Genomic DNA, 13,456 nt, shown 5'->3' on the forward strand with positions numbered 1-13,456 from the left:
AGATACTTGGTTACACTCTGCGGACAAGTTGAACATAATCGCCCATTTGAACATACATGGCTGTAAATAAACCAACACCCTGTTACGGGTCACAACACGTATATCAGTGTCTTGACATCTAACACCGCGGAAAATATTCCCACCCTGCTTTGCAGCGCTGTATCCCAGGCGGCGAGTCTCCGCTGTCATTTACAGCCCCAGGAGAGTGCCGCATGTGACGGTACGGAGGCCGCTGGCTCGTCCAGTGCACAGCCTCTGTCTTATATAAACACCCGACAGTAGAGCGGATGCCGACCCCGCCTCTTGGTTGACTGACCACTAAAGATGATAATTTGATAGCAATGAGGCGGCACGGGGCGATCCAGAAACGGCTGCTCTTTGGCTAATTCATTGTAGCTTAATCAGCAGCTATTATCTGGTAGTTTGCAACCAGAGATCCGGTAGCGGAATTAAAATGAACCGTAGGCTACAAAAACAGACCCGCGGAACCTGAGGGGCCTGCCAGCGTCCACGTTGGAGTCCTGTGGACAGAGCCCCGGCAGAACTGATCCAAGTTAACTGTAATTCATTTAGCGTGTTTGATTTATTGTTAGCCGTGGTTGCATGTATGCTATCATCGTCATATGGCTCCACATCTGCCACGTAAGACTTCTGCTCGCTATACCTCTAACTTTTCTCTGGCCACGGGGTATTTCTTCAACCCCGGCTTTTTTCCTTCTGAGTTAGAAGTCAAGGTTGCCCAATAACAGTTTAAGTCACGACTTAACCACATTAACCCGGCTAACCAAGGGAACCTGCTTTATGGAACGGCCCTTGTATGGTAATGTGAGACAAACTTCTGACACCACAACATCATGGGCTAAAGGTGGGAAATGCTGGATGGCAGCACATTCATAAAGTGTTACCAAAGGAACTACAAAGACCATTTCCATGATCTGCAAAAAAAAATCATTTACACATCATGAAAACTACAGAAAAAGTGTGGGTGTGAGATTTAATATACAATAATATATTAATGATTAACAGATTGTACTAAGTAAATGAGTCATTTAATTGTTATGTAGTTGGGTGGTAGTAGCCTAGTGGGTAACACACTCGCCTATGAACCAGAAGACCCAGGTTCAAATCCCGCTTACTACCTGAGCAAGACACTTAACCCTAAATTGCTCTGGGGAGACTGTCCCTGTAACCACTGATTGTAAGTCGCTCTGGATAAGGGTGTCTGATAAATGCTGTAAAAAATGTAGTTATTTGGCTGGTATAACATGCATTGGCTGGTAAATATTTTCAGTTTATCAACCACTAGCCAATTGATCAAAAAGTCCATCTTGAACCCCAGTTACCATATCAAAATGCAAAGCCACACAGAGCCATAATGTTTCTCCTCAAGTCTGCATCCCCTCAGGAACTGCAATCATAGAGCAAAATGGCTTGAGTTAATTTGTTACTCAAGGAGGAAGTTGGTTGCATGTAATGACACCAATTGTCATGACTTAAGCGATTTAATAAGAACTCAAGTTGCACAGGCAAGGAAATGGCCACGTTTGAGGCTCCTCCACTTCCTAGCAACAAGAGCCCGGGTCTACAATTTGGGCGAAAATTACCTGTACCCTGTTGCCTAATGAAGGCAAAATTGTACAAATGAAGGCACAGGGAGGTTACACGCCAAGTAGAAACATGTGTGCTAAATGACTCTCTTGTTAATTCCTGGCCCGTCAAAGCGGGGCAGATTGGAGCGCACCGGAATTAGCGTGGCAGTGCAATCAGGAAAGGACTTGGGAAAACAAATACAGTCTGTCCGTTTGGCCAAGTCAGCCGGGCAGTGTGTTGCCCCACTCTTCATCCACGCAAGACGAACCGGATCCTGGTGCAATTCCCCAAACCAATTAATAGCCATGAATAACTCTTCAAATGACATTCTGTGATGTTACGTATGAAATGGATATCATGTGTTCTGCACATGAATTACAAGATACATGAAATATACATACATACATTTTCTTTTGCCCGCCCCGGTGAAATGTAGGTCAGGGAGGCATTAGATGCACGGAGATCGAAAAACGGCCATTTTGGCTGCTAAGGCCACTTTAACTAAACAATGGCACTTAGGAGCGTTTCTTCCTCCTTCCTTCCTGTCGAGTGTTCTGCCTGACTTAACAAACTGAATGTGTCTCCACTGCCCCCATCACACTCCTCCTCCTTCTCGTCTCTGCCCTCTTTCCCCTTTAGCGAGGCACCCCTCGACTGAATAAGCCATGTTGGGACGAGCGGAGAAAATACTCTATTAAAACAACATAGCCTACAGTTCGATCTGGATTGTGGCTGCAGTGACCACGTGTCCAATGTCAGAAAGCAAGTTTTGCTTAGGTACAAATGATGAACATGATAAGTCCACAGAGTAGTTGGTGAAATACTAATGGTAGGCAACTTTTAGCTCACAAGCTAAATGAAAACTGAACGCAGAGAGTGAGCCACAGATCAGACTATTGAAACGAGCTAAATAGAGCTGCCATAGTGAGTACATTTTGGAATGCATTAGGGAAATGTGTGTTTTATGACGTTTAGGACGTTTTTTTATAATGACTTGGAGACAATGTCTATACACACAATGGTATCATAGACCTCGATTGGGCTAAAATTGCTATATGTGATGGCACCACAAGGGTTGAATAAAAGCTACTCAGCACAATTCAAAATTCAAAATGTAGGCATGTTTAGCTTAGCTTAAGCTTACGTTGTGCATTTTTTTATTTTCACCTTACTTGCTAAGAGACAGATTCTGTGTGGGCTTTTCTGTCTTTTGCAGTGTTGAAATGGGGGGGGTGTTATTCAGCTTTTTAAAAGTGCACCTGTGTTAACGTGGCAGAGCAGAAAGGGCTTCATGTGGGCCCAGCTTGTTCCTACCCCCATGGGAAGAAAAAAGGTATTATAGCGTCCTTTGTTGTCTGCTGTACCCCCACATGGCATATATCTGAGGGCGTGCAGACACGTGGGCACCCCATTTCTCCCCCCCATGTGCTCTTTAAAAAAGCTCTGCATAACTTTTCTAATATTCCTGTAAAGGCAAATGAAGCATTTGATTGAAGCAAAACTTTGATTTGTTATGAGCCTTCGTACCCGTAGTGTCGTAAAGAGGAAGCATTTCCGAACAGCTGCTTCCACTTTTCCTCTCTTTTTTTTCACTCTTTTTTGTGTGTTTCCAAAGCGTCCGTGTTTGATTTGCCATGGTGTGATATTTGCAGGCTAAGGTGGCAGAGGTTTCTTTGAAAACCGTTCACATGCACTCAAAGCCTCAGCTGCTCTCCTTACATTTAACAATAAAACAACTTAAAAGAAACGAACAGTGTATCGCTGGCCACATGTTTGGGCTTAAGTTCTGTTCAAAATTTGCACCAAATTCTTGTTTTTGGTTGCTATTACTTCACTGTATGTGACAGCATCTTTCAACGTGCTTTAAATAAGCAACTAACAACATTTAATATGCAACCTCTAAGTTACATGAGAAATGTAAGAATCAATTTACAATATTCTGTATGCAAAGTAAGATCATATGTTACTTAATGTATATGTATTCATATTTCAAGAGATGGTTTATCGTTAATGTAACTGTGGCTTCATGAAAGAGTGGTTTGTGTTTGCATCTTAGTTTTTGGACGTAAGTTACTCAGCTGAAGAGGTTCCGTAATTAAACGCGTATTGCCACCGACAGATGAGCTCAAGTCTGGAAGTCTTTGAATTCAGCGTTAATACAGAGGCCCATCTTTAAGTGCTGAAGGAACAAAGGCATGGAGACATGAAAAGAACCTAATGTCGCCTATTAATTCCTTTACATGTTTTACACTTTTTTCCTCAATTTTACCCAAAGTCTGCACCCGAGACGTCTCAGCTGCCTTTGATCTCACAGATTCTCCAAAATCGGAGCTAATTCTTAGATCACTTGTAAATAACAACCAAAACCACATAATTAAAAAATAAGTCAATTTGCACACATACAAAGAAAATGTGAGGCTTTTAAATGGATGATTTGCTGAAACCCTGGTGCCATTGTCCCCACCGAGGCTTCTCCTTGTGAAGAACTAACGTCATGTTAATAAGATGCTTTGCAAGTGATTTCCTGTCCATTTTCACCTATTCAGCAGCCGGGCCCTCATTCAGGGGCCGTAACTCGACACTGTTCTTTTTGAAAAGAGTTTACTGCACTATAAGAGTAGGAAACAAACAACAGGACGTTCCTCCTAGATCCTTAAAAAAATCCTTAACTACTCCTCCACGGCCCATTTCAGGCACTAGACTGAAACAATAAAATGCAGGAAATATTAGGTGAATTGTTTTTTTTTTTTTTTCATTTTTTATTAAAGCTCCAGAGCAGCGCATAATTCCAGTTGCCCATATAAACGTCCGTGGATGTGGTTAGGCCTGGGTACAAGCGAATATTGAATGGAAATGTTTTCCTATTACTCAAGGAGCTTCCACGCAAGCATGATGAAACTTAAGCGAAGAGCTGGACTTACTCATCTGAAACACTTCTTGAGGGGAAGCCAAGATGTGGGTCATGCTCTGGCAAAATATTCCATAATCGTCAGCCCTGGGAGACGTATGGAAATGCTATTGATGGTCGGAGGGAGCTGTAGATTCTGTTTATTTTAAAAATAGTGAGAGACTGACCAGTCTGTCATCAGGCCACTTTATACCTATACTCCAGTCTAATTAAATTTACCGTCAAATTACAGTGGAATGAATCCAGTCGCCTTGAGTCAACGTCAGCTATATTGGCAATGAATTTGATAAGTTATGGACGATCCCTGGGGATGCGCACTGGAATGTTGAAATCCCTCACCTGCCGGAGTTTTCTGGGATCAAAGCTAAAATACGTCGGAAACGTGAGCTTTTCATGGTGGCCGGCATGGATCAAATAAGAGCAAAAGGGGGCTCACAAGGGGCCAAATATCTGAGCGACCATCACAGAAGAGCTCACCTGTTGACCACTCGCTGTTGACTCAAGAGTTCACTGATAGCGAAGATTAAAGAAGACCTTTGAGGCTTACTGAGGGTCATCGGGAAAGTGATGGTTGGGGGAGGGACGGGGGGATGTCATGGTGGTATGGGGAAGCTGTCAAGACAAAACGGCTCTACAGAGGTTAAAACATAGCAAGAGGCTCTTCCTTAACCCTCCAAACACCCCCCCCCTCCCTCCCCAAACAGGGTAAAAAAACAGCATGACCCCCACCCGATGCCCCCCGGCCGAGAGCCGGACGGACTAAAGCCCCCCATTGTTGTCCCTTACACAGGATCACCGAGCTCAGAAGAAAAAAAGAAGAGAGGGAGGGGGGTGTAGACTGCCAGCTCAAACAAAATGGTGTGATAGGACTTGGCCCTATCTAATCAAGGGCAGGAGGTCACTTCCGAACAACTGGGCAATAAAAGATTACTTCCAGCCGCATAACAGAGGAGGTCTTGGGGAGGAGGGGTGCTTGGAGGGACGTCCCTGTTGACTGTGAGGGGAGGAAGTGAATTGAAAAAAGCCAGCAGACGGGAACCATCTGGCTAAAAAAAAAAAAAAAAAAGGACGGAGTGGGAAAAGAGATGGTGTGTGTGTGTGGGGGGGGTGCACCCACCCCCCGGTTCACCTTCCCCCACCCCACCATCCACACACACCATATGAAAGGGACCACTGCCTCCCCTTTATTTATTCTTTCAGTGGAGTCATTATTTTATTTTAGTTTTTTTGCTTTTGCAGTGATTTTACTTTTATTCTTTTGCTTGGTTGTGATATCAGGGACACATCTCAACTGGGTGGCCTTTGAATCCAGCTGCCTGACAACTCCTGAGAAAGATCAAGGACGAGATCTTATCTCTCCACCATGTCAACCCGAAGTGAATTATGTGTAATTTCTGCATTTACTTACAAAGGATCGAAGACAGTTGTGCGACTAAACAAGTGGTGCAAGTGAATATGCTCTTATAACCACTGGTAGAACCTAAAAGGCCCATTTAATTCTTTAAACCATGAGCTAATTTAGTTCATATATCTAAGAGACCTGTCCACGTTAGTCAGAATCTTTACCAGGCTGGAATGGGAATAAAACTAATCTCGATTTTCTGCTAAATATTATAATCTAGGAAGAAGAAACTGGCATCAGTATGAAGTACATCTATGTAGTCATTAGTTTGTAATAAACATTCCAATCTTGGTAAAAAGACAGCTGACAGGCTCGCGTTATCTTGATTAAACTGCGTTCATCATGAGCCATTGATGAAACAAGACGTCCTGATCAAGGCAGAAATTCCGGTCTCAGTAAAAAGAAGACCCCCCCGGCCTTAATGACAAAGGGCCGAGATAACAGCGCTTGTGTATTGATCGCTTACCACCGCGAGCTATCCGCCAGCACCGCTTCTGTCCATAAAACGGCAGAACAAAAGATGGGAGGACAGGAAGGGGTCCGTGGAAGGCGGCGGCGTCGTCAAATGGCCGCAAGAGCGCGTTGACACAGGACACTAAAGGCCGGTGCGTGAATGGGCCGTTTCGCTTAGGCCTTCTGTGTGCTTAGTGCCAAATGTTCCACCTAAAGGCAGCTGACGTCCTGCCGCCTCAGGGCCTTTTGACGCTGCAGATACGCTGCCAAATAAAAACTCTCCAACGCTTCAGTATTGCTGTATGCATATGTGTGTATGTATCGTATATATTTTTGCCTGGGTTTCCTGTTGTAGGTCTCAGAACTGGCAATGGTGGAAAGACAGAAAGAGAGAAAGAAAACCACAAAGACTGGCGATGGTGATGAATTTCCTTCCCAGGTATTTTTAGTGTTGGGAGCGCCTCGCGGAGGTCAGCGGGGCCCGTGGCACAGAGGTTCCACGGTGACTCACAGCACACTCATGTGAGCGTAGCGCCCGGAGACCCACCCCGCCAGAGGCCTGGGAGTGGGCCACCAAACACAGGCTGTAAATAGAACTTTGTGGGTGTGTGGCAGTGCACATTTTCCCTGAAAAGAAGGAGCGAGGGGTGTTTTTTTGGCCACAGAATGACTTAATACTAAAAAGCTTGAGTTACACTTGCATGGTCATCGTCTTCATTCACTAAAAACCATGTGCATCTATGGAGTTGTGAGTGTTATAGTCTCCCAAACGCAACTTTAGTTCAGGCTCTGTCTACAAGAATGCTCTTTAAAAAAAAAAAAGTCTCCTATTGTTGTTGATTGTCGAGGATCCAGGAGCAAATAGGGCTCAGATTGCAGGGCTGAAAGGTAACAGGAAATGGACAAACCTCTAATCCGCCCTCAACCATTCAGAGCAACAAAAGGTACATTCCGGCTAGTAAAAAAAGAAAAAAAAAGAAAAATGCACTAAACTCTAAAACGGACCCATTTGAAAGAGGGCTGTTGCTCGGTGGCTGCAGCCCATGACCCATAAAAACACACTGCAACACATGCAGCATAAAAAGTGGTAGGACGTATTCGTATGGGCCAGGCACTTATTTCCTAACTACTTTCCCAGAGATACCGAAGGACCGCAGCTCCACGGCTACTTTAAATATTATGTGCAGCTCAGTCTTTATTTATAACACACGGGTGTCAAAATGGTTTTGGGGGAGACTTTTTTTTTCTTTCCTTCTTTAAATGGATTAGGCCATTTTCGACCTATAACCAAAGGATAAAATGTTGTTTTGAGATCACCGAGGTCATGGCACAACTGCGGCTTTGATCAGATCTGCTCAGTTGGACTAAATATACTGAAAAAAAATGGCAGAAAGTAGATACTATGCTTTACAAATGTTGGTCACAGGCTGGGGCAATGGTGGCCTGGGTTCGAACCCCGAGTCGCCAAGGTGCCTCGGAGCACTGCTGAGCACTCGGGGTGTTGGGGGGGGGGACCGATTACCCTGCCCAGAGCCATGAGCGCGTAATCCCCGGGTTCGGGAAACACCTTGCGGTCGCGTTACGCGCTCAGGAACGCGTTTCCTGCCGAGGATCTGTCTCTTCTGGCACGACCAGGCACCCGATAAGGGGGGGGAGCCCCCAAAATCTCACATCCGAGGTCACCCAGAGAGCCAGGGACGCGGTGGGCGTGTCCACACGCAGTTATTACCTTCGAACAGGTGACGCGGGGCTGTCCAAGCGCACAGGAGCTCTTCAAAAATCTACCCGGTCTCTATTTTTTTTTTTGTTCGTTCTTACGAATCTTCACACCCCGTAAAGACGGCCACGCTGCAGTAAACGGTGGGATCTCCACTCGCGTTACGCACCATTGGTGGAACTTCGGCGTTGGATGTAGGAATGTTGGAATTCTGAGCCCACGTGTGCGTAGACTGTGGTGGGGGGGGATTGAAGAGCACCAAGAGACACGAGACACTGTGTGATTTGTTTTCATTAATTAATATATTTTCTGCATTAAAGTTAACATAGGTTTTTTTCTTTTGTGCCACCCTTTAAAATTCAGTAAGTATTGATATTTTGTTATATTCAGACATGAGTAAATTTAAAGACTGTCCTTTGCAATAAATATCATAAAATAATAGAGCTTCACATAATAAATATTTTTACAGGGAAAAAAAAAAAGAATGTTTTTCTTTCTCTCTTTTTTTTTCTTAAAACGAGACATTTTCTTTTTCTTTCTTAAAAAATAGCCGGAATTTCTCTGTTGGAATCAGAACGAACAATATACAAAAAAAAAAAAAAAAAAAAAAAAAAAAAACACACACACACACACAGAGAGAAAGAGAACAACATTGAGAAGGTAGAAGGCGCAGAAGTCGTGGGTCGTGGGGTGGGCTCGCTCTCGTGATCCGTTAGCGGCTACACCTCGACCTCGTCGAGATGGTCCTTCACAGGTTTGGCTGGGCTGAATCTTTTGCACGGACCGTCAATGAGTAGCCAAGAGAGACGGAGGGGCGGTCAAGGCCGACAGACGCGAGTGGTTGTCCGTATTCCGCGCGGCGGCCCATCAGGAGGGTTTCCGGGGCGCCGGGGCCTCCAGCTTGCAGTAGACGGTGTTGGAGTTCTTGCAGCGGCAGCCCGGCCGCTTGGCGCGGTCGTAGCAGCCCTGGCTTGCCCGGACGCAGCCCTTCATGGGCGGGTAGCACAGCAGGCAGGGGAAGAGCGCGGCCATTAATCCCATGCACAGGAAGCGGGAGCAGCAGTGCGAGCGGGACAGGGAGCAGGGGTGGTCGGCGCAGGTGTCCCCCTCGTCGTCGTTGGAGCAGTGGTAGAAGAGTCCCTTGACCAGGCACATGCAGGTGCCGTTCTCCACGGCGCTCTCGGCGGAGCACAGGCACTGGCCGCCGCAGGCCAGGCAGGCGGGCAGCGTCCGGGGCGCCGTGCACTCCCGGCACTTGCACTTGCCGCACCGCTCGCAGATGAACTGGTGGCCGCCGAGGTCGGCCGAGGCCTTGCCCGCGGGCTTCAGGGGCCCGTCCGCCTTGGGCTGAGTCCGCACGGCCCCCGGCCGGGCGGGAGGGGAGCGCGGCAGCAGGCCCTGCTCGGAGGAGGCGCTGCCGCCGCTGCCGGAGCTGCCCGTGCTGGTGGAGCGGCTGAGGCCCGGGACCCGCGCGGCGTGATGGTGATGGTGATGGTGGCCCCTGGGCTCGTAGTTATTGTTCACGTTGACGAGGATGACCTCGTGGGTGCGCTCCTGCTTGTCGGGCCGCGGCGCGACGCGCGGCGCTGGCCTCCGGGCCGCCGACGGGCCCTCCGTGTACTCGTTGCTGGAGCGGATGGCCTTGATCTGGTCGAGCGAGAGGATGGCGGCGCGCTGGAGCTCCCGCTCGTAGTCCAGCTGCTCCAGCCGAGCCTCCGGGGAGGGCTGCTGGATCACAGCTAGCGAGCCACCAGTGCCATGTTGACTTTGGGGCTCCATCTGGGGCGATCACCACTTCCGACATTCACTGTGAACTTGGCGCGCACCAGAAACCCTGAGCAGAAGGGAGACAGCAGCGGTGATGAGGAGAAGAAGAAGAAGAAGAAAACAAAATCCACAGCTCTATAGTCTATTAGCGCCTCGTTAAAGATTCTTAAACGCATTATTACGCAAAAGGCGCGCTTTTTCTGTGCCCTGGTTGCATTTTAACCCTCTTCGAGGGAAGGTTGACGATTAACGTGACTTTGTTCTGGTTTTTTTTTCTTCTTCCCTTTCGTCTGCTGCCCCCCTCCTTCCTCTCCACAATACGCACACATCAAAAAAAAAAAAAAAAAAAAACAGCGGGCCGCAGAAACACTTCTGGTGGCGATTTGCATCTCTATGGGCTCCTTTACCATTTAAATACGGGCAGGCGAATAATCGGGGTAAAAAAATATATATATATATATTATTATACCCAGTATAATAATAATGACAATAGTAATAAAAAAACGCCCACGTGGTTGCGCGCACCTTTATAATTAACAAACGACGGTGGAACATTTCAGGTGGAGGAACACGACAACCGCTTTGTACGGTGTGCAGTATTATTATGGCGGTGATGATTAGATCGGTGTCGGGTGGAATTAGTGTCCCGAAGTCGAGGGGGGGGGTCAGCGACGTGTCCGGGTTGTCTCTGACCGCTGGAACTAATTAATCAACAGGACGCGGGATGATCCGGGAGGGGGAGGAGACAGAGGGGGAGGGGGGGTTATGAATGAAAACAAGCGGCCTGGTGGGGGGGAAGGGGGTGTTTGGAAGCCCACATCGCGACAATCTAAAACGGCCCCGTTTTCGAGGAACCCGGGGAAGTGTGTGGGGGGGGGTCCCTGCTGGGATCCTTCTTGTAACGCGCGACGTGCTTCACGTCTGGGGGGGGTATAACGCAGGGCCTGCAAAAAAAAACACCGCGAGTCGCTCAAAAAAAAAAAAGAAAAGAAAAAGACGAGAAATGAAACGCGACTAGGGAAATAAAATAGTGTCCAGGGCGCAGAGCTGGTCTCGGACAAAAAAAAATGTATAATAATAATAATCCAACAAACGCACGAAATTCCAGATACGCACCTATATGCAAACATCCATAACGTCGGATCCATCAGCCGCGATGTCAAATACCCATCCAAAAAAAAAAAAGAAGAATAAAGTAAAAAAAAAAAAAAAATGTCCGAACGCGTCCAGCACCAGCGGGGCCGCCGTAAATCCCAGCACGGCGGCGCTCTCTAGTCCCAGGGGGGTTAAAATCCACCGAGACCGACGTGGGTTGCCGCAGTCGGAGGAACTGGCGAGCCCGTGGAGCGCTGCGCGTCCGAGACGCCGCCGCCGACTCGGCGTCCCCGGTTCAAGCCGCCGAACGAGGAGGAGAAGGAGGAGGAGGAGGAGGAAGAGGGGTGTAAAAATAATAATAACCCCGACGCGTCTCCGGCTGGAACCCGGGCTGAGAAGTACATCCACGTTGGGCTGCGCGTCGCGTCGTGTCTCCCCGCGGCTCGACGCGGACCGAGCCTCGTACTAGATGAATGGGAGAGCGGGGCTGCGTGTTTGCTCGGGCGGCCAACTCCCATTGGCCATTCAGGGAACTGAAAAAGGATACAACGCATCCGCTCTTAATTCATTGGGCAGATGTTGGAAGGCCGGGCGCGTCGCTCTTAAGGTGGACCGGAGCCATTTCGCCCGACCTTAGGTTTTCTTGCTATTAAAACACTATTTATTGTAGTCGGACACTACAGGGAAATATTGCTTGCTCGTGTAAATTTGTATTTAATTTAGGTTTGAATTTAAGTTAGGTTTGTTGCATTATTATCTTATATAGGAAAATAAAAACAGCAGAAAGTTAAATATTAGTTACTCTACGTCAAAAAGCTGCCGACAATCTGTTAAATAACTTAAAATAAATAAAAAGGGTAGTTTTACTACTTAATTCCTGGAATTCCTTCGAAACGTTCATGTATGTTTCATTGTCAAACAGCGATGCTTATTTGCTCACAAACCGCAGAAACGGGAACGATAACAACTCGAGCTTTCGCGCTCGGAAGTCTGCGCGCATGCGCGGTGGCCGCGTTTTCGGGCCGTGCGGCCGATCCTCCGGCGCGACCTTAAGGACGCGGCGTCCCCGGGAGTGAAGGGGAGCGCGACCCCCCCCCCCGCCGCCGCCCCTCTCACACCCCCGTCCTGTTCTTGACTGACCGGTGTGATTGGTGTCGAAGACGCGCCACATCCGGATCCATGAGAAAGGGAAGTTCAACACAAAGTCTATTTATCCCCATTCAGATGGAAAAATCAATAGCGGGTGACCTTAACGCCGACTCGTTTCTTTCTTTCTTTTATTCCCGTCACGCCAGGCGGAAAGAAAAAAAAAAATACCCAAAAGACGCACACTGATGATCTTTCTCGGTGACAACGACTCGATGGAAATTTGGGAATCAAATAAAATAAATAAATAAAAACGGACTTTGTCTTTTGGCGAATTTCGTATAATTTTTTTTTTTTTTTTACAGAACGTTTCGTGTATTTCAGTCCTCCTGTATGAATGCATTTTTAATGTTTGTTTTTAAGAGAATGAATGTACATGCACACACACACATACACAAAGAGAGAGAGAGAGAGAACGTTTCCACAAGATTTATTGGGTACCAGCAGGTTCGTCAGCAGGGACCCAGCGCGGCCCGCTGCTGGTAGCTGATGTACGACTGAATCAGCGAGTCCGGAATCCGGGGCTTCACCGCCTCCAGGGCGCGTCCGAAGTGTCCGGCCGCGACGCGCTGGGCTTTGATGTCCTCCTGCAGGGCCAGGAGGGCGGCTTCCCTGCACACCGCGGTTATCTGGGACAGGAAACAGAGGCAGACAGGAGCCGTCAGGACACCGGGGCCCCGAAAAAAATGTATCCATTGCATCACGTTACACTCTAATACTACTGCTGGCATTATGTCAATTACACTAATTGCTGTGCAGTTCAAAGGCAAAATGCCTGCCCCTTCTTGCATCAAAGCGCCACATAATGTTCCGCAATTTAAGCCACTATTTTAAGCTCGGGGAGGAGGGGCTGTCGTGCGCTGACATTACAACGTGGGTGCAGTGGGAAAACAATTATTGCTCACTGTGCTCCATTCTCATGCACAACACGAGTTTATACGATCATAAAACCCCGCTGATCCGAGCTGCCCGGGGGAAGCGGTAAGCTTGTGCTCTGGTCCGGGTTTAAATCGCTCCCTCCGTCCGGCGGAGAGCTGCCTCCAGGCCCGTGGCTCCAGGCTGGCGACGGTCACCCCCCCACCTTCCAGGTGGACCCAGGACAGAGGCAGGCGTGGAATCGGGGTGGCATCAGGGTGACAGTTAAAAAAAAAAAGGTCTATTTTATTTACCCCAGGACTTTATTACACACAGGACACATATCCGGACCGGCAGGGGTTACTCCGGATCCGGAGTCCGGACTGGAGTTTCATGTTCGTCCTGTGTAATGTTCCCTGATCGTGTTCACCTGTTGTATATTTATATAATTGTATAAAACGATCCTGTTCGTGTCTGTTCGCCGTCGGGTCATTGTGCGTGTTTATGTTCCCTTGTCTCGTGT

At 47.8% G+C, this 13,456-nt stretch overlaps 2 protein-coding genes across 2 annotated transcripts in view; both read right to left on the bottom strand.

The window, feature by feature from the left end:
• Window positions 1-8,693: 8,693 nt before the first annotated feature.
• On the bottom strand, window positions 8,694-11,448 carry LOC114783316 (protein sprouty homolog 1-like). Its single transcript, XM_028968737.1, has 2 exons — window positions 10,954-11,448; window positions 8,694-9,904 (listed from the first exon to the last, which is right to left on the bottom strand). The coding sequence occupies exon 2, from the start codon at window positions 9,847-9,849 to the stop codon at window positions 8,938-8,940; it is 912 nt and encodes a 303-aa protein (XP_028824570.1). The 5' UTR covers window positions 9,850-9,904; window positions 10,954-11,448; the 3' UTR covers window positions 8,694-8,937.
• Window positions 11,449-12,530: 1,082 nt separating this feature from the next.
• The window catches only part of LOC114783299 (ATPase family protein 2 homolog), a 69,963-nt gene continuing 69,037 nt past the window's right edge, over window positions 12,531-13,456 (bottom strand). The window contains exon 16 of the mRNA XM_028968721.1: window positions 12,531-12,707. Coding sequence (XP_028824554.1) covers window positions 12,531-12,707 — 177 coding nt within the window. The remainder of the gene's footprint in view (window positions 12,708-13,456) is intronic.

The sequence above is a fragment of the Denticeps clupeoides genome, unplaced genomic scaffold (genome assembly GCF_900700375.1).
Source record: "Denticeps clupeoides unplaced genomic scaffold, fDenClu1.1, whole genome shotgun sequence".
Classification (NCBI taxonomy): domain Eukaryota; kingdom Metazoa; phylum Chordata; class Actinopteri; order Clupeiformes; family Denticipitidae; genus Denticeps; species Denticeps clupeoides.

What these genes read in the sequence shown, in the direction of transcription:
- LOC114783316 (XM_028968737.1), bottom strand. Translation starts at nt 9,849, where the DNA reads ATGGAGCCCCAAAGTCAACATGGCACTGGTGGCTCGCTAGCTGTGATC.